The following is a 24435-nucleotide window of genomic DNA, read 5'->3' as shown; positions in this document are numbered from 1 at the left end:
TGTGGGCGGAGCGCCTGCCCTGGGAGGAGGCTCTAGGGATGACTGAAAGGTGTCTTCCAATCTCTGGTGAGCACTCATGCTCTGCCTGATTCTGCCTGAATCCACCAAGAATCCACAGTGTCCAGTGAAGTGCTGACTGAGTTTACAAAACTGGATTTACATCTATGTCAATGTGGTTTTTACAGACCAATAATTTAAACTATTCATCGGGGGGGCGCCTGGGTGGCTCAGTCAGTTAAGTGTCTGCCTTCGGCTCAGGTCATGATCTCAGGGTCCTGGGATCAAGTCCTGCATTGGGCTCCCCACTCAACGAGGAGCCTGCTTCTCCCTCTTCCTCTGCTGCTTCCCCTGCTTGTGCTCTCTGTCAAATAAATAAATAAAATCTTAAAAAAATATTCATCAAAGAGAGGGATGTTCAAGAAAATATTAAGAGCTTTCATCACTTTCATCAGCTTAAAAGGGGCCAAAGAGATGTCTCTGCTGTGAGCAACCTTGGCCCCAGCGTGGCTGCCTGAGAATGAGATACGGCCCCTCCTCCTAGGAGCCCTCAGGCCAGGGTGGGAGGTGGCTTGCTCACAGAGACATGCCCAGGGCATCACGAAGCACATGGAAGCCCTCAGGTGCTACAGGATGTCAGAGAAGGCCAGTCCTGGGTACCGAAGAAGAGAAGGTTCTTCTCAAAAGAGGAAAAGTGATGAGCAAAGGACAGGTGCCAGAAACCACAGGAGGGTCAGGAGGGAAGAGAAGAGAGAGTAGCCCACTCACATCTCCAGGGTTTCTTGGAGGGGAGCAGCCACACAGACACTGGAGAGAGAGGCAGGTGGGAGGGGTGGGCCGTGCTGCTACCCGCCTTCATCCTGAGCAAGGGTGACTGCTGTGCTTCTCCTTGGACCGTTTACACCCTCTGCGAGCAGCTGCAGGCAGGAGCCACACCGCACACTGCTCAGTGTTCCCTGAACCTCATCTGGAGCTTGGCTCTCAAGGTTGAATGAAGGAGTCCAAGCACAGTTGTGGGGCCTGCTTTTGCACAGCAGGGGTCAACAGGGACCCAGGACAGTGCGTGGCAGTGAGCCCCCATCCAGAGAGGTGCCCTGCTTCAGTCCTCTTTAGGTTCCCAGATGCCTTTGGGTCCAAGGTCTTTTTTAAAAAGGAAGTGGGTTCCTTTTTCTCTACATCCTCGCCAACACATGTTGTTTCTTGTGTTTTTGATTTTGGCCATTCTGACAGGTGTGAGGTGACATCTCACTGTGGTTTTGATTTGCATTTCCTTCATAATGTTGTGCTCAACATTACCTATATGGTCTACAGAGAGTAGGCCTACACCAGTGCTCAGACACTTTTCATCTGTCTGTCACCTGTATGTCTTCTTTGGAAAAATCTCTGTTCAGGTCCTCTGCCCATGTCTAATTGGACTGGTTGCTTTCTGGTGTTGAGTTGTGCCAGGTCTTTATCTATTTTGGATATTAATCCATCATCAGATATATCACTTGCAACTATCTTCTCCCATTCGGTAGGTGAATGGGTAAAAATGAATGGAGTATTACTCAATCATTAAAAAAAAAGAATGAAATCTTGCCATGTGCAACAACAGGGATGGAGCTGGAGGATATAATGTGAAGTGTATGAAGCCAGTCAGAGAAAGACAAATGCCATATGATTTCCCTCATATGTGGATTTTAAGAAACAAAACAGATGAACAAAGAAAGAAATCAGACAAACAAAACAGACTCTTAACTACAGAGAACAAATTAATGATTGTCAGAAGGGAGGTTGGTGGGGGGGATGGGTGAAACAGATAAAGGGGATTAAGAGCACATTTGTCCTGGGGGCGCCTGGGTGGCACAGCGGTTAAGCGTCTGCCTTCGGCTCAGGGCGTGATCCCGGCGTTATGGGATCGAGCCCCACATCAGGCTCCTCTGCTATGAGCCTGCTTCTTCCTCTCCCACTCCCCCTGCTTGTGTTCCCTCTCTCGCGGGCTGTCTCTATCTCTGTCAAATAAATAAATAAATAAAATCTTTAAAAAAAAAAAAAAGTACATTTGTCCTGATGAGCATTGATGCCTAGAATTGTTGCATCATTACAATGTACTTGTGAAATTAACATATGCTGTATATTAATTATACTTCAATTTTAAAAGAGGGGGAAAAGTTTTAAAAAAAGGAAATGGAAGAAATCAAGTGTCCTTCACCGATTACATGCTCTTACCAAAATCTACCACTAGATGGTGCTAGGTAACTGTAATGAGAAATGATACCAGGGAGGTTCACTCCTTCCAAGTAATAAAAGATTTTTTCACTTTCCCATCGCAGAAACTCTCAGTCAGTGCAATTTAGGAGCCAGAAGTGCCTGTCCCTTTTCTTCCACTTCTAACAAGTGCCATCCCAGTGGTCTCATACATGGGCTATGTTCGGCTTCAAAGAAGGGGCTGCCAGCTCTGATGGAGGGTGCTATTCCTTCCATTCTGTGGACCAGTGTTCTCAAACTTGAGTCTGCACAACCCCTGGAGGGCTAGTTAAAGCAGAGATTGCTGGCCCCACTCCAAAGTTCCTGACTCAGTAGGTCTGGGATGGGATTGTGAATTTGCATTTCTGACAAGTTCCCAGGTGACGCTGATGCTGCTGTTTTAGGGACCTCACCTTGAGGACCATGCTATGGAGGGTTCTGGAAGCATCAGATGCTCTAGCCAGAGGCAGAACCAGATGCAGTGGTTCTGCCAGGTTGGCGCCCTCAGGCTACAAGGAGTTTTCCCTCCACCACCTCCCTCTCTTGTCCCCAGCCAGCATTGGCCCTACAGAGGGGTTAAGCCACCAAATATCCTTTGGAGCCCTAAACTTCGCTACTCCATTGGGAAGCCTCTAAAACCTTTCAAAATCAGCAAAAAAGCCAGCCATGAGCATCTCCTGAATAGGCTGTGGAAGGGCCAAGCCAGGGACTCAGGTGGACCGGATGTAGAACATTCTGACCCCACCTGGGGCCCACCCCTATACCGGTGTTCTCAAAGTGCGGTTCCTTGACCAGAAGCATCATCACCTGGAAACTCAGAAATGCAAATTTTTGGGCCACACCCCAGAACTACTGAGTCAGAAACTCTTGGGTGGGCCTAGCCATATCCGTGCTTTAATAAAAGCTAATTGGGCAGACTTTTGGTCCCCATGACCTTTGCCCCTATACGTTACATAACAGCAAAAGGGACTCTGCAGGTGTCAGTAAGGTTCTTAATCAGTTGACCTTAAAAAATAGGGAGATTGTTATAGATTATTCCTGATCATATGAGCCCTTAAAAGCAGGAGTTAGAGAGATTAGATGCCCGAGAAAAATTCCATTCACTGTTGCTGGATTTGAGGATGGAGGAGGCCATCTGCCAGGGGACGTGGGCGGCCTCTAGAACAATTCCTGGCTGACAGCCAGCAAAGAACCGGAGTCCTCCATCCTACCTGCACACAGAATTGAATCCTGCCAACAACATGAATGACACTGGAAGATTCTCCCCCGAGAGCCTCCAGATAAGAAGGCCGGACAACACCTTTGTATCAGCCTTGTGAGACCTACAGCAAACCAACCAACCAAGCCTTCTCAGACTTCTAACTCGTGGAAGTGTGGGATAAAGGACTGCTGTTTCAAGCCCTTGCATGTGTAGAAATTCATTAGAGCAGTGAGAGAAAACTAATACAACTTGTGTTTCACTAGACCCACCACTAGACTTATTTTATATAAGCACATAGATTATGATATAGAAAATGACTGGTAATATTTTGATAACTGTCTCAATTTAACTGGTTTCCTTTCAACTGTACATATTGTATTGTTATTATATGCCCTTAACATTTTTCTGGGAAGTGGTCCGTGGGCTTCACCAGGTAGCTTGGGTGGGGGGTGGGTCATAGCACAGAAAAAGAGAAGACCCCCGATTTGGAGAGACAACAACATCAGAGCAAGACCAGTAAGTCTTTCTGCAGCAACTATGGGTGGGGACAGGCAGCCAAGCATGTGAATATGAAATTCTGAATTTCATATTCTCAGAAACTAGGTTAATCTGTGATGAAAGGTCTTACTTTTACATTCGACAAATACATATATGTACATAGAGACAAAACTTTTTGCCCTGGAATTGGAACTTCCCACGTCAGGCTGGGCTCTTTCATTTTCTCAGTATCTAGGGCAGGGTTTTCAACTTTTTCGCCACGGCCACAGGAAGAACCACATTTTACATCACAAACCACAGACATCACAAAAACGGGTGTGTGTGTGTATTTGAACAAATATATATATTTAAATATGCAAACATATATAAAAAACATAGGTTTCACAAAACAAATCCCACCAGTACTAGCCACCCACTTGGTTACTTCGTATTCTAGCTTAGTCTAATGTTGTAAATTTCTTCTTTTTTTAACGCCAGCCAATTCTGCTAAATTCATTTTATCACCCAATGATGACTTGTAAACAGTGGTTTGGAAAACACTGGTCTCTAGGACCAGTGGGCTTCCATCCACTTCTCCAATCTCTCATACACACACACACACACACACACACACACCAGATACACAAACTTATATACATATACAAATAAACACCTACACACATACACACATATGTACACAACATGCACACACACACACATATACACATGCATACCTACACATACAGAAGCATATATACACACACATGCATGCAAACACACACACACACCACGCTCACACTCGCTCTATTCTTCCAGGGCCTCAGAGGAAACCACAAACTACCAAGTCACCAAAATGGTGCGTCTGGTCCCGGAGCCATGGTTTGTCATGAGAAGGATGAGTTTAAGGGCAGTACTCGATTTCTGGAGCTCCATGGTCCCCAAATGAGATCCCGGGCAGATCTGGACGGCACTGAAAAGCTACAAACGCACCAGATCCACTGTGGCTTTAACTTTTGATTTTGCAGGCATTAAAGGGATAGAGACAGAATAACACATAAATGTCCCAGGTTTCCCAAATAGTCCAATTTTTCAAACTTATTGTTCTCTTGTCCCTTATATGTACTCGTCAAACCAAATGTCAATTTATCTTTAGATTTAGGAAACGCAGGTGCACAGTACATGAAGATTTAGTATTTTAACCCCATGGGCCCCATCAGAATGGTACATTAATGAGAGAAGAAAACTGGAAGGAATCAGGAGGATGAGCTATGAAGCTCATTAACCAAGAAGGAAGGCCACGGAAAGAGGAGTGAGCTCTTCTGGTGACTTTAGTTTTCAAATTAAGCTTCCCCCCCCCAAAAAAAAAGAAAGGGAGGGGGTAGAAATGGGAGCTTTATGCTAACAAATTCTGAGCAGAGGCGAACACTGATACAACCACCCTTTCCCAAGCCTGTAATCAAATCCTAAAGGAGAGGGCGTCTGGGTGGCTCAGTAGGTTAAATGTTTGCCTTTGACTCAGGTCATGATCCTGGGGTCCTGGGATCGAGCCTGTGTCGGGCTCCCTGCTCAGCGGGGAGTCTGCTTTTCCCTCTGCCCCTCCCCCACGCTCGTGCTCACTGTCTCAAAAATAAATAAATTTTTGAAAATCTTGAAAAATAATCTTTAAAAACATCTTCCAAAGGAGAGATTTTAGGTCATGAAACGAGAAACAGGAAGCATAGATTTGACCAACCAGGGGATAAAAATTCCAATATGTATCCATCTCTTCTTATTTTTAAGAAGAAGGTTAAACTGGGCAAAACGTATCGACTTGCAGAAGCCTTGATGGGGGAGGAGCGGCACAAGGGGAACCTCTGAGGCTCCTAGAATTAGCATGACCCATTATCCCCGCTTACCCAGGGCTTTGCCAGTCTGGGCATGAAAGTCCTCTGTCCTAGGAAACCCTCGGTCAGAGCAGGACAGCTGGTCACACTACTCAGAGAGGCCAGTTCCTGGCTCTGAGCACTGGACACACAGGTGTGTTGAGTGTGTGACAATTCCCCCCTGTTGGATGCTTGTACACTTTGCTTCACGCTCAGGACACCGGAATACAATGTGTTGTAGAACCCAGTTCCCATGTGTGGTTGAATGCCCAACGGCGAGCAGCGGACGCGAGGGTGTGGAGCCGTACCTGGGCCTGCAGCTCCGTCCTCTGGGCCTGCAGGAGGGACACCACTTCCCGGCCCTCCTCCAGCTGACTCTGCAGGGCGGCGGCTTCCCGTTCTGTCAGGAGCTTCTCCTGCACAAAAAGGCCAGACTCAGCACCCACATGCGCTTGATGTGTGAGCAAATCTAAAGGGAAAGGGGGCAAAGAAGTTTCTCCATGTTCGTGTCCCCTGGCCCAAACTCACAGACTGAAGCCCTGGGCCCCAATGGGATGGTATTAGGAGTTGGGGCCTTCGGGAGGTGCTGAGGTCTGGATGAGGTCATGAGGATGGGGCACACATGGCGGGGTCAGTGTCCTCATAGGAAGAGGAAGAGACACCTGGGAGCTCTCTCTCTCTCCAAGATGCACCAAGGAAAGGCCATGTGAGGACGCAGCAAGATGGCGGCTGACGACAAACCAGGAAGCAGGCCCTCATCAAGAGCGGACTCTGCCGGCAGCCTGATCCCGGAGCTGATCGTCCAGCCCCCGGAGCTGGGAGAGACAAACACCTGTCGTTTGCGCAGCCCCATCTGTGCTGCTCGTCCCAGCAGCCCGAGCTGACAAGACAGGCCCGTGGCGGCCACCCTGAATTCATGCCTTTTCTTTGTCTTCAGAGGCTCATCCGTAAGTGCTAGGAGTGCAAATCGCAGGACACCCACATTTTAGACCCGACCGGGCCATACACACTGGCGAAGAGACTCTGGACGCGGCGCTTTGTGCTTCTGTAAAAGGGAAAGCTGGGAACGCCGGCTCTTGCTGGGCTCCGCTGTCTGTCCGTGCAGGTGGCGCGGTCCGTCTGAGCCCCGGGCGGTGGACGGCGCCGAGATGCCCCTGCCGCTCCAGGCACCGGCCGGCGGGCTCCAGGGCCTACAGGGACGGAGGGGCCCCGGGGAGGCCGAAGATCCGGCCTCAACCTCTCCACTCGGCTGAGCGGGCGCCATCTCCACCTGGCCCCTCCACCGTCCGTTCCAGAACAGCCAGATCCCTCGCCAAAAGCCTGCCTCGGCTCAGGAGGAGCGCCTTCCGACACGGAGCGCGCGCCTCACCGCCAGGCAAAAATCGAGCAGTGAGCGCGAGCCCGGGGGTCCCGCTCAGAGCCGCACAGCTAAGGCAGCCCCCCGCTTTCCCTCACATCGCAAAGCGGCTGCCGCGACGACAGAGGCGCGGAGATGCTACAGCAAGACGGACAGACGCGCACGGACGGAGGAAGCGTGGGCCCGGGACCACAGCCTGACCCCGGGGGGCCCGGGTCGAGCGTGAGATCCCAGACGTAACTGCAGAAGGCCCTCCTCGGCTCTGCGTGCTCACTCCCGAGCCCGTTTTCCCCGTGTTTCTCGGGGCATGTGGGGCATGCTTTCTCTCGGTCTCTCTGGGTCTTTCAGTCTCTGCTTCTCTGACTCCGTCTTCTCTGTGTCTCCGTCCCCACCTCCCTGCCTCAAAGATGCGGACAAGGGGATGGCTGGGAGCAGAAGGGGACTCAGGTCCCCGAAGTGCCACCACGTGGAAGATGTGCATACGTGCCCCATGTCGCACATTCTAGGCCTGCAGCCTCAGGAGAGAGGCAGACATGGCGCCCAGACGTGGCACCACCCCCCTGCCGGGGCCCTGCCTGCTGGTCTGGCCCTGTCTCTCCTATTCATCTTACATGCCTCCTCACGCCGGCCCCCAGGGGGCACAGGAGACCCTGGGATACTCACTGAAGAGGAAGGAAGAAAGCCCGGCTGCCCTCAGCTGGTAGCCGGCACTCGTCACCAGGCCATGATGCTCTCTACTCATAATTGAGGCCCCCCCCAACATCCAAAGATGTCACTTGGGGACCATGGGGGAATGAGACAGAAACAAGACCGCCCTGTGTCTGAGCACCCACAAAAATCACCAAACGTCCCCTCCCCCACTAACACAAGGGGTGCTGCTTGATCACCAAGGACAGCCTCCCGGGTACAAATTATGGGGTGCTCATAGGACCAGCCCTCTCCCGAGGGCACCCGACCCAGAGCAGGGCCCTGCTTAGCTGGTCCCTCCCCCAGATCACCTACCACAGGCCTCGATCCTCTCACACGTCCCTCCTCCCCTGAGACACCCAGCAAGTCTCCACGGGGTACTCCCTCCCTTGCTGCAGTGAATAATACACCCAGCTTTATTTGACCATGGATGCGTCCCCAGTGGCCTCCGGGTAGATGGCACCGAAATGATGCTTTACTGACACGTCAACCGGGTGACCTGTGTTCCTAGAACAACACTAATTATATCCTCATTTTGCAAAGCTGACTCACACATTTTCTAGGTAACAACAATGAAACAAACCCAAAAGGGACCATCGATCTCATATATAGAATTTTTAAGGCAGATTAATAAAGGATGTGATGCTTTCTGAACCTCTGCTTCTCCCAGGGGGGTCTTGCTAAAAGGGCAGATTCTGACTCAGTGGGTCTGGGCTCAGGCTGGAGATTCTGCATTTCTAACTAGCTCCCAGACAATGCTAAGATCACTGACGATCACCGATGCTTTCAGACTGAGACCAGATAGTCTCTATATTCTTGCAACTCAGAAGAATTTTGTTACAAGAAAACAGATGATATGATTAAAAGGTGTGCTTTGGTGTAAGATACTTTTGAACCAGAGGGAAAAATGAGTATGCACAATAAAAATAAGGTATCTGGAAAGAAATCTCTGACGAAGAAAATTAAATCGTCAGGAAAAGCTATTTTAGGTCTCTGTGGAAACCTCGGTTACACCAATTATGGAGAGCAGGCGCCTGAAATGGTCATTGGTGGGCAATATGGATGAGAACATCCCCAAGAACGAGCAAGTTTCCTTGGCAGAGTTTTAAAGTGTCTTCTAGGGTCACCCGGGTGGCTCAGTCAGTTAAGCATCCGACTCTTGGTCTCGGATCAGGTCAGGATCTCAGGTCGTGAGATAGAGTCCCGCATTAGGCTCTACACCCCTGCTTAAGATTCTTTCTCTCCCTCTGCCCCCCCTTCCCACCCATGTGTGTGAGCTCTCTCTCTCTCTATATATATATATACATATATATATATATAAATCCTAAAAAAAATAATAAAGTCTTCTAAAAGCAAATGCTGGGGTTTCTTCAGCTTTAATATAAAAAAAAAATTAGTTAAAGCAAAAAGACTCAAGCAGCCAGCTCCCCTGGCCCACAGGTCCTGCAGCTTGTCTGCACTCTGCCCTGGGAGCTTCTAAATGAGGGGGTCAGGGCTCCACCTGCCAGGCAGCTGATTAATTGACTTGGGGCGTGGTCTACGCAGACTTGCAGGCAAGTGCAAGTGTCACTGGGGTTGAGCATCACTGTCCTAAGTGATCCTTGCAAAATACCCAGACTCTCACCAGTTGACCGGTCCACCAAACCTTGTACCGGCCTCCCACAGCCTCTGCAGAAGGGGCACCATGACATTTTTGTCGTAACCTGCATTAGCGTCTGTGGATTTTTACATGTCTCGTGTTAGGCATCACAAAATCCAACAAGCCACATTAGAAAAAATTACGCCAGCAGCTAGAGAGCTAAAGGAAGAAGGAATGAGGAACATTATATCAGAAATAAGGTTTTTACATCCAAATTCACATTTTTTTTAAATTGGCTTCTGTAATCTCTATTTTTTCCCTGAGTTTTCATCCCACAAACACATAATCATTAACAGCAGCCGACCTTGAAAATATGGTCATGAATTGGGCGGGGGCTCTCTGTATTTAAAATTTATGGTCAAATTGATAAGGAGAATAAGAAAACAGATAATTGTTTAAAATGGGCAAAGGATTTGATCAGATACCGCAACAAAAAAGCTACATGGATGGCAAAGAAGCCCATGAAAAAAATGTTCAACGTCATTAGTCATCAGGGGACGCAGATAAGACCACAGTGAGATATACGACATACCTGTTAGAAGAGCAAAACGAAAAAACAAAATAAAAACCCGACATACCCAGTGCTGGCAAGCACACAAAGCAACAGAAACTCTCACATATTCATTGATGATGGGCCACAACGATGCAAACCGCTTTGGGAAACAGTCCGGCAGTTTCTTATGAACTACACAAGGAAGAACAGCCCATAATACTCAAGAGCAAATGCCTAAGACAATGGTCAGAGACGCAGTTTGTGTCCTCAGCAGTCTAAACACCAGTGTTCCCAGTCTGAGTAAAAGAACAGAAGGGCAAACTTCAAATGTGAATGCAGAGTGAGAGTGGGGCCAGTGAACCCAGGGCAGCTCGGCGCCCAGTCTGACCTGAGGCCTCACCTGGGCCTCTGTTAACTAGGCTCTTGGGGGCATAAGAGGCATCCCCAGATATGCTTTCCCTGCAGCTGAAGACCCGATTCTTACCTCCCTCATCCCACTTGTAATGGCAGATGCTTGAGGGGTGGTCTGGACAATCTGCTGCAGGATGGTGACATAGGTCTGAATTTCCAGAAGATTCTGTCGGGGGAAGGAAAGCGTTGTCATTAAAACTTGAGCTGCTCTAGATTTTGCCTCCGGAACCAGGTGACCCCAGGGATGAATGCTTTCGCACGTTCACCATCACAGACAGGACAGACCGTGACCTGAGCAGTGGACACTTTAATCTTCACAAGAACAAGGGGGCAGATGAAGAAACTGAGGCTTGATTTATCTCGCCATTTCCCTTCAGTGACGCGGATGCTTTGCTGCTGGTGTTCCTAGAGCCCAGGAGAGCAGAGCCATCAGAGAAAAGCAGAGATGGGGAACAAAGAGGCCCCCAGGGTAAAAAGGACCATTTCTGATCCCAGAACAGGGCAGTGCTTCAAAGGCTGGTCAGTCAATCCCAGACTAAATCAAGCTGGATGTGGTCTTGAGTAAGCGATTTAAACCTCCTCACACTCAGGGTTTTGCATATAAGAGGACTAACAGTCTGGAGATGGTGCCTGATCCCCTTTCCCAGAAGAGCTCCTGTGCCCAGCTCTGTGCGTGAGAGCCATCAGCATAGCGCAGAGAATTGCCCTCAGCCAGACAATGGCTATCTGGTCCAGGAAGAAATACCCCCCAATCCCACCCTGCCCCTGACCCGAACCAATGACTCCTTGGCCAACCCTCTTGCCTCAATGTGGGACCAACCCTGTGGAGCAATTCATGCTCCCCCCCACCGCCCCATGGGATCAGGCTAAGGCAAGACTCCAGCTAAGCTCACACCCTTGCTCAGCTCGCACCCCTGTGCCCCTGTTCCCCCTCGTCTCCTCCTGGGAGCTCACCATTAATACAGCAATCACGCAAAAATCACCACTTGGACTCTGCTCCTAGGGAGCCTACCCTATGACACTATCTCATGAGGCTGGTATTAGGACCAGTGAGCTCATGCACAGAGGCTTCTCACTATTATCGTTGTTCTAAATGGCCTCAAAGAATGCTTTCAGTTGCTTTAGAGATTGCCCCAGGCACTGCTCCCAGGATTCCTGCAAAGTATAACATGGGCAAGAAGGCAGGTGGGGAGGAGGAAACAAGCCAGGCCCGGTGGAAAGGCAGAAGAATGCCAAAGGGACGGGGACCCCTTCAGGGTGAGCAACGGGGCCTTCCGTTGGGTGCAGGCAGGTCCACACTGAGGCAGGAAGAGAGTCTAATGCTACTGAGCACACACCGGGCTCCAGACTGTACCAGGTGTCTTACCTACACTCGCATGCTGCCTCAGTTTCCCCAGCAGCAGACCGTTAGTGATTGAACATTCTGACCCTCCAAATGTCACAAGGGGAAGTCCTAACCCTCACTGGGATGGGGTGTGCAGGAGGGGCCTTTGGGAAATAACTAGATTTAGATGGGGTCATGAGGGTGGGGACCCATGATGGGATCAGTGTCGTTAGAAGAAGTGACACCAAACAGCTGGCATCGAGGAAAGCCCAGGTGAGCACACAGTAAGGAGAGAGACGTCTGCAAGCCAGGAAGAGGACGTTCCCCGGAACCTGACCCTGCTCAGGTCCCAGCTCAGTGTTCCAGCTTCCAGAACTGTAAGAAACAAATTTCTGTTGCTTCTAAGCCACACAGTCGGTGGTACTTTGTTATAGTAGCCTGGGTTGGCTAAGCTATAGTCCCTGAGAGACGGGTCTGAGTGCAGTTTATGTGGGTGAAGATGCCAGGAAATGTTGGAGGGAGAAGTGAGACAGGAAAGGGAAGGCAGCCAATAAGGAGCGTGTTACCAGGTAAGTTACCACAGTGGGCACCTGGCGCTCAGGCCTCATGGGGCTCCCTGGAAGCTGCGCAGAACAGCAGGTGAGAGGCAGCTGGGGTATGAACCCACCAATGCATACTGTCACTGGCTGGGGCTGCTCCAGGGGCCCATGGCCCATGAGGCAGAGCCACCCTCCACTGCCTGGAGGGCATCTGGAGGCAGAGCTGCGGATACTGGCATGAAGGAGGCCACAGCCCACCAGAGAGCTCAGCCCCCAGGACCACAGCCAGGCTCACAGGTCCACTACTGTTCACCACACTGCTGTGCGGAAGGAGAGTCTGGCATTTGGATTTTGAAGATGAGGCAGCTCAGAGTGGGAAGGCCACTTGCCCACAGTTACACAGCTCCAGGATTGGATTTGTCCAGTATGCCAAGGCCCCCCAAAGTCAAGCCTGTGAGAAGCTAGCGGGGGTGGGAGGCAGAGCAGAGTGCTACATGACAGGAAGCTCCTGAATGCCAACTCACTGGCTTGGAGGCAGAGCTAATATACATATGTTGCATTTTCTGCGACTGACAGATCCTAGCTTACTCAAAATGGATCTATGCAAAATCACTTGGACTCCACAGACATGAGTTCCCAAGCCCTCCTCCTCTACACACGTCTGGCTCACAAAGGGCCATCCGGCAACCAACCCATCACCCACGTGGTTCGGGGGCAATACACACTATAGCAGGCTCACGTGTCAGCCACAAGGGCCCCGGTCTTGTTTGGCCAAACCAAAACTGGGTTATCAGGGGGAAGGGCTTCAGAAGGTTCACGGTTACCTTTTTGTACCTGTCCTTTGCTGCACTGATGTCGTCCTGTAGAAACTGGGCTTCGATCTGAAGGCGTAGGTTATGCAGTAAGGCTTCATCAGCTTCCTACAATGAGAAACTGAGTCACACATCCGGCCCAGAGGGGCTGCTCAGTGGAGGTATTGGGACATGGGTGTGAAATCAGCCAGGTGTGTGGGCACATGGACCTCCTGGAGTCTTATTAGAATGCAGAGTCTTATTCAGTAAGTCTGAGAGACTGTCTGAGATTCCACATCTCTGGTAAGGCATTGGGTTATCCCATTGGACCTGGTCTAGAACAGTTCTCCACAGAGATTGATTTTGCCCCCAAGGGGACGTTTGGTAGTATCTGGAGAGATTTACAACTGTTCCCACTTGGGTGCTGGGGTGTGACGACGGACATCTAATGAGCAGAGGCCAGGGATCTTGCTAAATGTCCTACCATACACAGGACAGCCCCCCACAAGAGAGAATTCTCCAGTCCAAAATGTCAATAGTGCCAGGGTTGCAAAACCTTGATCTAGATAGATCAAGGCTTTAAAATTTACCAACACCCTTAAAATTTAAGTTACATCTGTATCTGTTGTATATCTCATCATCAGGAAGTTGAGTTTCTAAGACCAAGAAAGGGCTTTCTGTTAACGCTGAAACCTCCATTTTAATAGCTTTCTCCCGAGGACTGCTGACACTTATCCTGACGCTGTGTATCTTTAATATAAAATGCATTTTTAATAATTGCTGTGGTAAACAATGTTTACTCCTTTAAAATTGGAAATGACACTTAGGACACAAGGCTGAGTGTTCTCACCAAACATTCTGATCATTCACCGACTTTCATCTCATTGCTCTTGCTTGGGTAAACCAAACAGGTTGAAATACTGTGCTCTTAATAAGATAGTGTTGTGGGGCGCCTGGGTGGCTCAGTCAGTGTAAGCGGCTGCCTTCGACTCAGGTCACGATCTCAGGGTCCTGGGATCGAGTCCCGCATCAGGCTCCGTGCTCAGCGGGATGTCTGCTTCTCCCTCTGCCCCTGCTCGTGTGTGTGTGTGTGTGTGTGTGTGCGTGCGCGCGCACTCTTTCTCTCTCTCTCAAATAAATAAAATAAAGGAAAGATAGTGCTGTGATGGCTGGAACTGCCTTAATACTGTAGCAGTCCAGCGTGATATTACCAGTGAGCAACTCTTGGATTCCTCAAGACCGTCACTCTTCCGGGACACCTCTTCCATGCACACCTGCCAATACCTGAGGCTTTGCCGAATGAATCTTTTACTGACTTACTAATGACTTGTTGAAAAGCATGATGAATGGGAGCCATGGGCTTTCATAAATAAAGGTAGCTATGTGGTTGGCTAACATATTTAAGACATACTCCATCCTTGTGTGAGCAGAGTTAAAACAGTCAGGCATGAGAACTGGCCAAGATATTTTGACACATACCCCACTCTTGCACTAAGAGGATTTAGATTCCCGGAAGCCCTTTTTGCCTGCACTCCACAGGAAGGCACCGGATTCCTTCATCACTCCTATAAAAGATGACTGGTGTGGCAAGATTCTGCTTGTTGGATGCTGACAATAAGGATATTAGAATTCCGACTCCAGGGGATCACCTGCCTTGAATGAGCTTTTCATGCAAAGTGTGGCCTCAGCACCCACCATGTCAGAAAGCTGGGACTTCATAAGCTTAGGGAACAGGCTGTATGAACTTTAGGGGGCCTGCATCAGAATAAACACTTAATTAAGAAATACATGCCTGTGTGAATTTGGTCTGAAACTCGAGCAAAATTGTGGGGGGGGGCAGCTAATCCCCACCCAGCTCAAACCTCTGAGGCTATTTTATCTACCAAAGAGAACTTTATCTTTTTTTTTTTTTTAAAGATTTTATGTATTTATTTGAGAGAGAGCGCAAACAGGGGGAGGAGCAGAGGGGGAAGGACAAGCAGACTCCAGACTCCGTGCTAAGCCTGACACGGGGCTTAGTCCCACGACCCTGAGATCAGGACTTGAGCCGAAATTCAGAGTTGGCCACTTAACCGACTGAGCCACCCCAGGCGCCCCCAAGTTTACCTTAAAAGAACTTCAGGGTTCTACAAAACCAACCAGATCAACTGGCAACCATCAGGGTATTTTGATTGCTCCCCAGTGCACCTGGCTGGTGGTTCCCGAGCCAGGATTAATTTGGGGCACAAGGGAGCATCCCATTCTTCCTCAGTGTCTCCTCCAGGTTTCTGCCCCAGGGGGAACACCCCCAGTTTCTCTCCTCTCATTTCTGTTTACTAAATCTTTCCCTCTGAAGACTCTGAAGTCCCTTGATGGGGACCAGGGAGGCCAACACTGAGCAACCAGGTAGGGAGGGAACCCTCAGACAGAAGGAGAGAAGGACCCCAACCTGGAGCTGGTTCCCTGCCCACTGCCCTTGGACGCTTCTCTGCTTTCCCCCAGGGTTCTACTCACTCACTTGCGGGCGGGAGCTGGGCCTCTGCTGCCCCCTGGGAGAGGAGCATAGCAGAAAATCATACCCTTTGAAAGACCTGCACAGGGTCTGAAGTCGTTTTTTTTTTTTTAAATCATAAGTAAGACAATGAACCAAATTACAAACCAGGGATGCATGGCTCCAGGTGCAGGGCTCTGAACTGTCTGAACTAAATTAATGTGAAAACTAACTCTGGGTGTTCAGTTTCTGGGCTCATTCTTTTGATGAATGAATTAATCAGTCGCTGACTTCTGATGAGCTCTGCCCTCAGGGCTTCACGATGGGTCCTGGAATCCTGTGTCACAGGGACAGGAATGCAGAATTCAGTGACACCGCAACATTGCTTCTTCCTTCAGAAGACGCACGCTGCCCACCCCTGGAAGCTCAATGACACTTGTACAATCAAGGTGTGCATCCCCCAGGGCAAGTGAGTAGGGCCCCTGGTGACTCTGAATTACCCAGAATGAGCACATGAGCCTGGTGAAGCCCCTTGGTGAGAGAAATGGTGATACAAAGAAAGCCCGGGGTTCTTTCCAGCAATGGGAAAGAGCTGTGGAACCAGGAAGAGCCGGGATAATTTAGAGACTCCAAAGGAAAGGCAGCCAGGTCTCAAGAAGGACAGAAAGCAGGGCAGTCCCAGGACTCTGGGATGGAAAGCAGCAGGAGGTAATGCCCCCCCCCCCCAGGATGACCGGCTACAAATGAATTCGCCTCTGTGTCCCGAGTCACGTTTCTGGGAGAGCGCTGTGATGGCCAACATGGGTCACATGGCCATCAGCTTCACTGACAGTCCTACCAGGACCCCAGTGATGGGAAGGACAGTCAGAGTGTGTGGGGACGCAGCTCCACTTCCTGCACGAGCAGTGGTTTGCTGGGGAAGTGATTCTCAACCCTGCGGACAGGGACACCCCTTGGAGGGGCACGGCTCAGTCTGGGGCAGAGTTGGTCGAAGACCTTGAGCCAGTCGTTTGGAGAGCCTTCTACCCTCCCTCCCCCCTACCCTTATCCTCACCCTCCCACCACAGCCCTCTTAAGACTGCTGAGGATGAAGCGAGGCGGAGAATTCTCAAACATCTTCATTTTTACCAAAAACTTGTCCGCGAGTAGTCCACAATCACCAGAGCTGAGGAACTGGAAATAGGGTTTCAAGGATCCTTTGTGCCATGACTTCTAAAAGGATCAAACACTCACGATTTTAGAAATAGAAGGAACCCTCAAGGTCATTGGTCCTCAGATGTTTCTTAAGTTACATGTGTCACCTTTCAAACAAAATATCCCAGGGTGCCAATGTACAGGGGCAAAGCAGAGACATGCTTCTGGAAGGCCATGACTGCAGTAAGGTAAGGGGCCAGGCCCCCCCAACCCCCCGGCAGCCCTCTTCCCTCAGAGGGAAACGCAGCTCAGAAACTAGAGTCTGTCCTTACAGACGGACAGGCTGAGGCCAGACTGACCAGTGGGTCACGCAGCTAGTTGGGGGAAGCTAATGGGAAACGATAGGACTGGAATCTGTCTTGGGCTTCACTCAACTAGTCGAGAGTTGAGTGCTGAGTCCTGACCCCATCCTGCAAGGTGCCTGCCTTTCTTCCCCCGTCTCCCTCTTAGGATCATGCCAAACAACCACACTTGGTTCCCACCAGCCAAGCCTTTAAAACAACTCACGGGTGATAATAAAGGCCAGCCGATATTTATCCTTAATATAGGGATTACCAGATGCTTCTGCAGCACATTCTCTTGCTTTAGGACAATCATCTGACAAACTGCCCCCAGCACTGGCAAAGGTGAGTAGTTGCCACTGGAATGTACAATTGCTGGTGTGGGGAGGAGGAGTCGATTGGGAGTGCTCTCTTTTGTTTGCGCCAGAACTCAGAAATGTGTGGACGCCTGTGTTTTTATTATGCTTTGGATGCTGTCGGCTGCATTTTCAAAAGCTCCACCAGCAGCAGCATGTAGATTTTTTCCAAATGTAGACTCTGGGTCAATAGCCTAATTTTGGAAAACATTCCAACCCTGATGTTGTATGTGTTGGCTATTTGGGCCAGTGGTTCTCAAAGTGTGGTTAATGACAGCTAGCGGTAATGAGAAATGTAAAATGACTTGGAGTATAAAATATCTGGCAGATCCCAGACCTACTGGGTCAGAATTTCTGGGATCAAGACCCAGGAATCTGTATTTTAACATGACCTCCGGGTGCTGCCGGTCCACAAGGAAATTCCAGAATCACTGATATAAACCATTTTTTGAGAAAGAGACTGGAGAGGAGTCCAATGTGCCTTTGAAGAATCAGCCTGACGATCCATTTACAAAGATGCTAGAAATTCCACTAAAAACCCAACTGTCTGTATCTTTACCCAGCCTCAAATCCAGCATCCAAGCAGCTGCTCAGAATGGGTACTCAAGTTCATTGAGATTTCTAGTAAATTTGGGTTTAATTAAAAAACACTTCAAGCTTGGATGTCAAAAACCTTCCCCAAAATTGTAGGTTTTGCTTTCCTTCCCGGTGCTAAGGCTGGCCTGTAGAATGGTGCTGAGTCCATTCTAGAGCTCTGCTCCCTGTCTTCCCACTGCCTCAACCTCTCTCCCTCTGCACGCCTCCTGGTTCCTCCTCTGTCCTGTTCTCCAGCCTCCCCACCCCCAACCCCCTCCTGAACTCAGCCCTACCTGTTCCCTCTCCTTCTCTACTCCACATGTTCATCTATAGCCCCAGAGTTGTTCTTAGGCAAATGAAGCCTCGTAGCCCTGAAAACAAAGGCTTCCTGCCCCTTCCCCAAACACCCTTGCTACTTACCCTTTCCCCGGACGCACTGAAGATCCACAAATTGCGTGGGAAAGCACATAGGGCAGTTTTGGTACTTCTTAAGAAATTGTTTTTAAGTGAAAGCATTTGACTAGAACCTACATCATTTTAAAATCCTGAGGATTTTAAGGAAAAAAGGAGAGAAACCTTAAAGCCACCTTATAGTTTTCTTAAGATAAGCAACACTGGACATTATTGGGACCAATAACCAAATATACATAGAGAGACAATGAGTCCTAGAGGTTAGCCAAACCCAAATATTTAAAAGTCATCGAGAATTCTTACTGCATCTAAAGTCTCAAAATCTGAATAACTTTGGCCATAGTACTTAAGTGGTATGTTGAGGAAGTTATTTTATTTCAAAGTTATTTTATAGCAAAGAGTGGCTTGCTTCAGCTTTTTGCTTTTTTTTTTTTTTTTTTTTTTTTTTTTTTTTGGCTGTTAAAAATACAGGAACTCTGTTCTGAAGATGTAATGACACGGGCAGTATTAACAGATGACAGTTTGGTGAAAGCAGCAGCAATCCCTCTCGTCAACATACACTGTGATATTTTCCAAGCATGGTGCAAAGACTGGGTCAATGGTTTCTCCTGTACCCCATTTTCCACAGCCACACCTAGGGATGAATCCCTTCCACAAGACCAAAGGAAAGGGGCGCTGACACGGAGCTGACAGTCAAAGCCATGTTGATCTAAAGTAGGTAGACACTCAGAGATTTGTCAACCAAAATCACTGATATGACCAGCCAACAACACGTGAATGTACTCTTCCATTTCTACCTTCTGATGTGACGGTCTCGATGGAGAGAGAACAAGAAGGTCCAGCTTTCCCCTGGCCAGCCCCTTGAGTTCCCCTGAGGCAAGGATTGGGTACATATGTTTATTCCAAGAAGTCCTGGAAGGAGGAAGTGATCCAGGGAAAGGAGCAAAGGCATGAAGGTGTATAATGAGCAGGTTACCCCTGTGGACAACCACACCTCAGTGGTGCTGAGGACCCTTTAAGAGGCTGTAGAACTCACCTCTGAACTGTTGCTACGAGCTGTGGGGCAGCTGGGCAGCTCATCCACCGACCCCCACCCCTCAGCGGCCGAGGGCTGCTCCTGGGGTGCTAACGCCCACACTTCCGGGCTGTGCCTCCAGCGGATCATGCACGCCCCACAGCCAGAGACGTGCGGGAAGCCGCGAGTGTGCCCAGCATGTCTGTGTGACCTCAGGTGGCCCAGGGGATGGGGATGGAGCACCAACATCAAGCGTGAAGGGGCCATCTTTACCCAGAGACTCTGGCTCTGTGTCTGTCTCCTGAGAGACAGAGATACCCCCACTGTCCTTGGGAGGCAGAGAATGAGCCAGGCACACAAAAGACTCATGACTACACCTGCCAAGGATGGGCTGCGGGGCTCCCAAGTCATTGAACCTCACCAAAGGTGAGCCTCCTCACTGGCAACAGAGGGGTGGGACGGGGTCGTTTCTGAGGGTAGAATAAATAACCACAAAACTGTGCCACGGCTCCAAGCTGGTGCGTGGACTTGGCCACCTCCCTGCATCATATGCTGAGCTCCGGATTTCTGCTACAACCGAGCAGCACCTGTGCTATTAGTCACTCCGTATTTCTCTTCAAATTGATTCATCTTTACTTACATGCGTTCAAAATGGCGCTTTTTGATGTCACCTGCTATTGAGAAGAAGTAATCATAAAAATAAGCTCACAGCTATTAGAAAATTATTCCTCCACGCACCGTCTAAAATCATCTCCCACTCCACCAGAGTCATGAATCCCACACTCTGGGGAAACGAAGCTGGCACCCCTCACATCAAGTGCTCTGTAATAGTAATTGTGACAGGCAAGTCACAGACACTATTATGTCACTTCATTCTTAATGTGCGTGTCGACAGACATCCACTCCACGGTGGTGGCAACTGTGATTGCTCCGACTTCAGAGACAGAAGCAGCTGAGGCTCAGAGAGATGAGGCGATTCACGCAAAGTCTCACAGGTGCTCGACAGTGGCACGAAGGGTCCTATGATCAGGTTGCTCTCCCTTTTTGGACTGGACACTCACTTGTGAACAGAACTGTCTTTCCCTGGACCCAGGCAACAGCCACGCCAATGCCCTGTGCTGGCTCTGGCCCGAGGTGCTGGTAGCATCTTTCCCCAGAACTTCTGTAACATTCTCATGGGTCTGATACTCCAATTGTTCACACTGTCACAATATACACAAAGGTGTTACAGCTGTGTTCTCTGGGCGAGGAAATGGTGGGAGGCCTTCCCCTTACCTGGCCTCATCTCTGATACCTTATTTTTCTACCTGAGAATATGTATTGCTTTTTTAATAAGAGAACAATGACAGAAGGCTGGAGCTGCTTTTTAAATGCAGTGTTACTTTCCACCAGAGCTAAGAAGAAGGACTACACCCTTTCTCCCTCCTTTGTGAAGAGTGCCCATGATGGGACTGCATGGGTGACAACCTTAGAAACAAGTCCAGAGAGAGCCCTGGTTGCAGTGAGGACAAACACTCACAAAGCAAAACGTGGTGGTGTTGGGGAGGGGCTGAAAGTGGCATCTACGTGAAAGGTGTCAGTCACCTGTGTCCCTGAAAAGCAGTGGTCTGTGGACAAGATGGCGGCCCCATCTGGCAGCTGGTTTCACCACCAAAAACAAGAATGGGGATAAGCTACAAGTATCAACAGAACAGCTGGGTGATGTCTGACGCTAATAACACCCAAATCCCTGTTTAACATTTAACAGGCTTGGGGCCATCATGGCCCAACCCAATACAAGACCAGTCATTGAGCCTGGGCACTGAGGGCTCTCCTAAGCACACTCTCACCTCCACCTTTGTGTTTCTATCTGGGGTGTTCACACAATGGCTGGACTGAGACAATCCCAGTTTCTATTAATTGACCTTGGTAAATATTGACGGCACCTCCTTTCACACAGTGTCCTGGTTTGGACGATACACCATATGCTCACACAGGGAAGGGCACAGAAGCATCATGTGGTAGGTAACACAGACAAAGAAAATTCAGTTTCCCTAGGTTGTGGTTCTGCCTTTCCCACTGGTTAGCAGACTAATCCTAGACAGCAGAGGCTGGACAAAGCCAGGGACTGGCAAATATCCTGAGCCAAACCTGACTATCTGTAGTGGTTGCCTGGAGCTCCACGTGAAGAATCCTAAGGCCACATCTGGGCACGGCAGGGAAAGATGCTGTGTTCGATCAGTAATTCTGATGAGGACTTATGGGTGTGGAAGGGAGGGAAAGGGGACAAGCAGCCATGGCCTTAAATAAGTAGCCCTTCATTGAAAGTCTCCATGGGTCTTTCTGCTTGGACATTTGAGCTCTGAAATGACAGCTATTTGCCATCCCTGGTTTTGTCCAACCTCTGAGATCCAGGATTATTCCATTTGGTATCAGATCTCCCCTGCCTAGAACAGAAAATCCAATCAGTTAGGATGATGATGGAGGATCTGAAGAAGGAAATTCTCTGCAAAGGACTCTCCAGGAGGGTCTCCAGAATCCCTGGTGCCCTCCACACGGCTACTGTCCAGTCTCCGAGACGGGAGAGCTTAAAGGGAAATGGAAACTTCTTCCTCTGTTCTATGAGAGTTCTCCAGCAGAAGAGCAATTTCGAGATTCTCAGCCAACAGAGTGGAGACACCCTCGCATCCCAATAACCACTGCCCAAAGCAAGTTTCTTCAGTTTGATGTGTTTGCGACCAGCCATCTGAATGGTACAACCACAGCTGGTCACTGTAATGCTGCCATGTGTGGATAGCCTAGCGCAACCCATTAAGCTGAACAGTCTAGGGTTCTCTCACGACACCCTGTGTGCCGTAGGAGAGGACTGTGTGTCCTGGGTGTGTGAGTTCACACAAAGATTTAGTTGAAAATTATGAATCGAGAGAGAGTGACAGCAAAAGAAACAGCTGAATCCTAAAAGGATGCAGAGTGGAGGAGTGCGACAGTTGTTTCAGCCACTTAGTTCCATTCTCCAACTCAAGGCCAGACTCAAACTCAAGCTCGTGCTCAGCTCACCTTGTTAAGCCGTTCCAGCATTTGTTTTAGGAGCAGCTGACATTCACATTCGTTTTCATACCTGCAAATAGGACACATAAGCAAAAGTTGGACAGCTTCCGTGATTCCATACGTGATAATCACACAATCAGCGTTGTTTCATCTAAGATGAGTACTGTGCCGTCTCTTTAAGGAGAGGGCCCTAAGATTAAAATAGCAGCTAACGCTGCACTGCTGAGCCCGTGGCTCCCCAGCCTCCTCCACAGCATGGTGCGTGCGCAGAGAACTGCCATGGCCACCACACAGGGGTAACTGGGAACGGTGAATGGAACAGGAGTCCCCAGGCTAGAGGCCCATCCCCCCACCCAGCCAGCTCAAGGATGAAGGAATCATATCTCCACACACCTAACCCAAGCACAGCAGTGGCACAGAGGCTGCCCTGCATGACCTACAACAAATACCCTGAACTTGACCTTGTTTGGGTTGCCTATACCATTGTATTTATCCACATGTGTCAGTTTTTCTGGATTATGCCATTTAATCCTTACAAACCCCTGGAAAAGAGCAGTTATCATTATTCCCCACATGAAAGATAAGGAAACTGAGGCTGAGAAACTGGCCCTGGACCTCGGGCAACTGCTCCAGACACTTTGCCCTCATCTCTGGGCCCTCACCCCTGCACACCAATGACCTGCTCTGGGCCAGTGGGCAGGGCAGGCCAGACAGGCCAGAGTCAGTGCCCCTGGGGCAACCCTTAACTTCTGACAGAAGGTGAGTGGGTACATAAATACCCCAGCTCCCTCGCCCTCAGCTAGGACAACTGAAGTGTTTCTCCAACTGGCAGGCTAGCTCCAGGGGCCCACGATGTTAACCTGCTGGATAACGCATTTGGTGTTTTCTGCCATCCCGTCCTGCCTCACTGCCTCAGTCCTCAACCTTGCTCTTTGAGGTCACCTTCCAAATAAGCGACTAGCCTTCAAACCCTTTGATTGGGCTCGGCTCCTGGAAGACTCCAAACTAAAAGAGGGGTAGAGTCAGGGCTCACACTTGAATCTGACACCAAAAACCATGCCCTGATAGCCACATCATGCTACCTTGGTACAGCAGGGAGAGCCTCCAAATTTAAACATACACAAAATTGATAAAGCAACAGATACTAGGAATGAATGTAGTTTTCCTCCTTGTCTTCTTCCCTGGACTTGTAGAAAATGATAGGGATCAAGGAGGCAGAAAAACTCCAGAAATCATTCTGTTCAGAGAATTTCCCTCTAGGGGGAATTTTATCTCCTTAAGAAAGAGAGAAGGCCCCTTGCCAAATGACTCCCACCTTGTTCCCTGTAAGCTGCCCCCAATATCCATCCTGGTCTTCTTACTGGAGTCAGAACCCTTATGTTTGGTGGGCACAGGGCTGCCTAGAGGGAAAACTACATTTCCCAGCCTTCCATGCAGCTAGGTGTGACCATGTGACTAAGTCTTGACCAATAGGATGTAAGCATAAGTCTGTGGCCGGCTCCAAATATCTTTGATATGAGATGGTGTGGGTGTGTCCTTCTGCATCCTTTCCTCCATCCTGCCCATGAAACATAGATGCTGCTTCCCTAAAGGCCAGGCAGAGCCTTCTGTGCCTCAAATACTAAGCTAAGCTGCTTGCTAGGCCAGACCTTACACAAGAGAGAAATCCATCCTGGATAAGCTAATGTCACTTTGGAGTTTATGCCATCTGTGGTTGAAACTAATCCTAATTAGCACTCAGCTAGCTTAGCTTTAGGGCCCTTGTACACCCATGCCATGGGCTCAAGTCAAGTACCAAAAGAGGTGCTAGAAAACCATGCTGCTGTGTCTTCAGAATTAAAGAGTCCTGACTTCAGGGAAGAACAATTAGGACTATGTGCACTGTGCCTACTCCCAGCTCTAAAGCCACATAAGAAGTTCGGCTATAACCAGTAGGGAAAACATATTTGTACAATCTTTACATTTCCCACCAGGCTGACACATTTAGCAGTTTCTTTTGTGTGTGGCTCTAATGGGGCCAGAAATTATTGTTTAATGGCTAGTTAGCCTTGAGAATAAAACTGTTAGCAAAATCCAAATCTTCTCATTGCTCTTTCCTGCT

The 24435-nt window shown here is 49.2% G+C and overlaps 1 protein-coding gene across 1 annotated transcript in view; it reads right to left on the bottom strand.

The window, feature by feature from the left end:
- BFSP1 (beaded filament structural protein 1) overlaps positions 1 to 22364 on the bottom strand; it is a 34440-nt gene extending 12076 nt beyond the window's left edge. Inside the window, exons 1-4 of the mRNA XM_008710013.2 lie at positions 22344 to 22364; positions 13038 to 13133; positions 10424 to 10516; positions 6072 to 6179 (exon numbers count right to left, since the gene is read on the bottom strand). Of these exons, the coding sequence (XP_008708235.2) occupies positions 6072 to 6179; positions 10424 to 10516; positions 13038 to 13133; positions 22344 to 22364 (318 nt within the window). The remainder of the gene's footprint in view (positions 1 to 6071; positions 6180 to 10423; positions 10517 to 13037; positions 13134 to 22343) is intronic.
- Between the last annotated feature and the right edge of the window lie 2071 nt (positions 22365 to 24435).

Source organism: Ursus maritimus, unplaced genomic scaffold (genome assembly GCF_017311325.1).
Source record: "Ursus maritimus isolate PB19 unplaced genomic scaffold, ASM1731132v1 scaffold_22, whole genome shotgun sequence".
Classification (NCBI taxonomy): Eukaryota; Metazoa; Chordata; class Mammalia; order Carnivora; family Ursidae; genus Ursus; species Ursus maritimus.
This window is presented reverse-complemented; position numbering and strand designations above follow the sequence as displayed.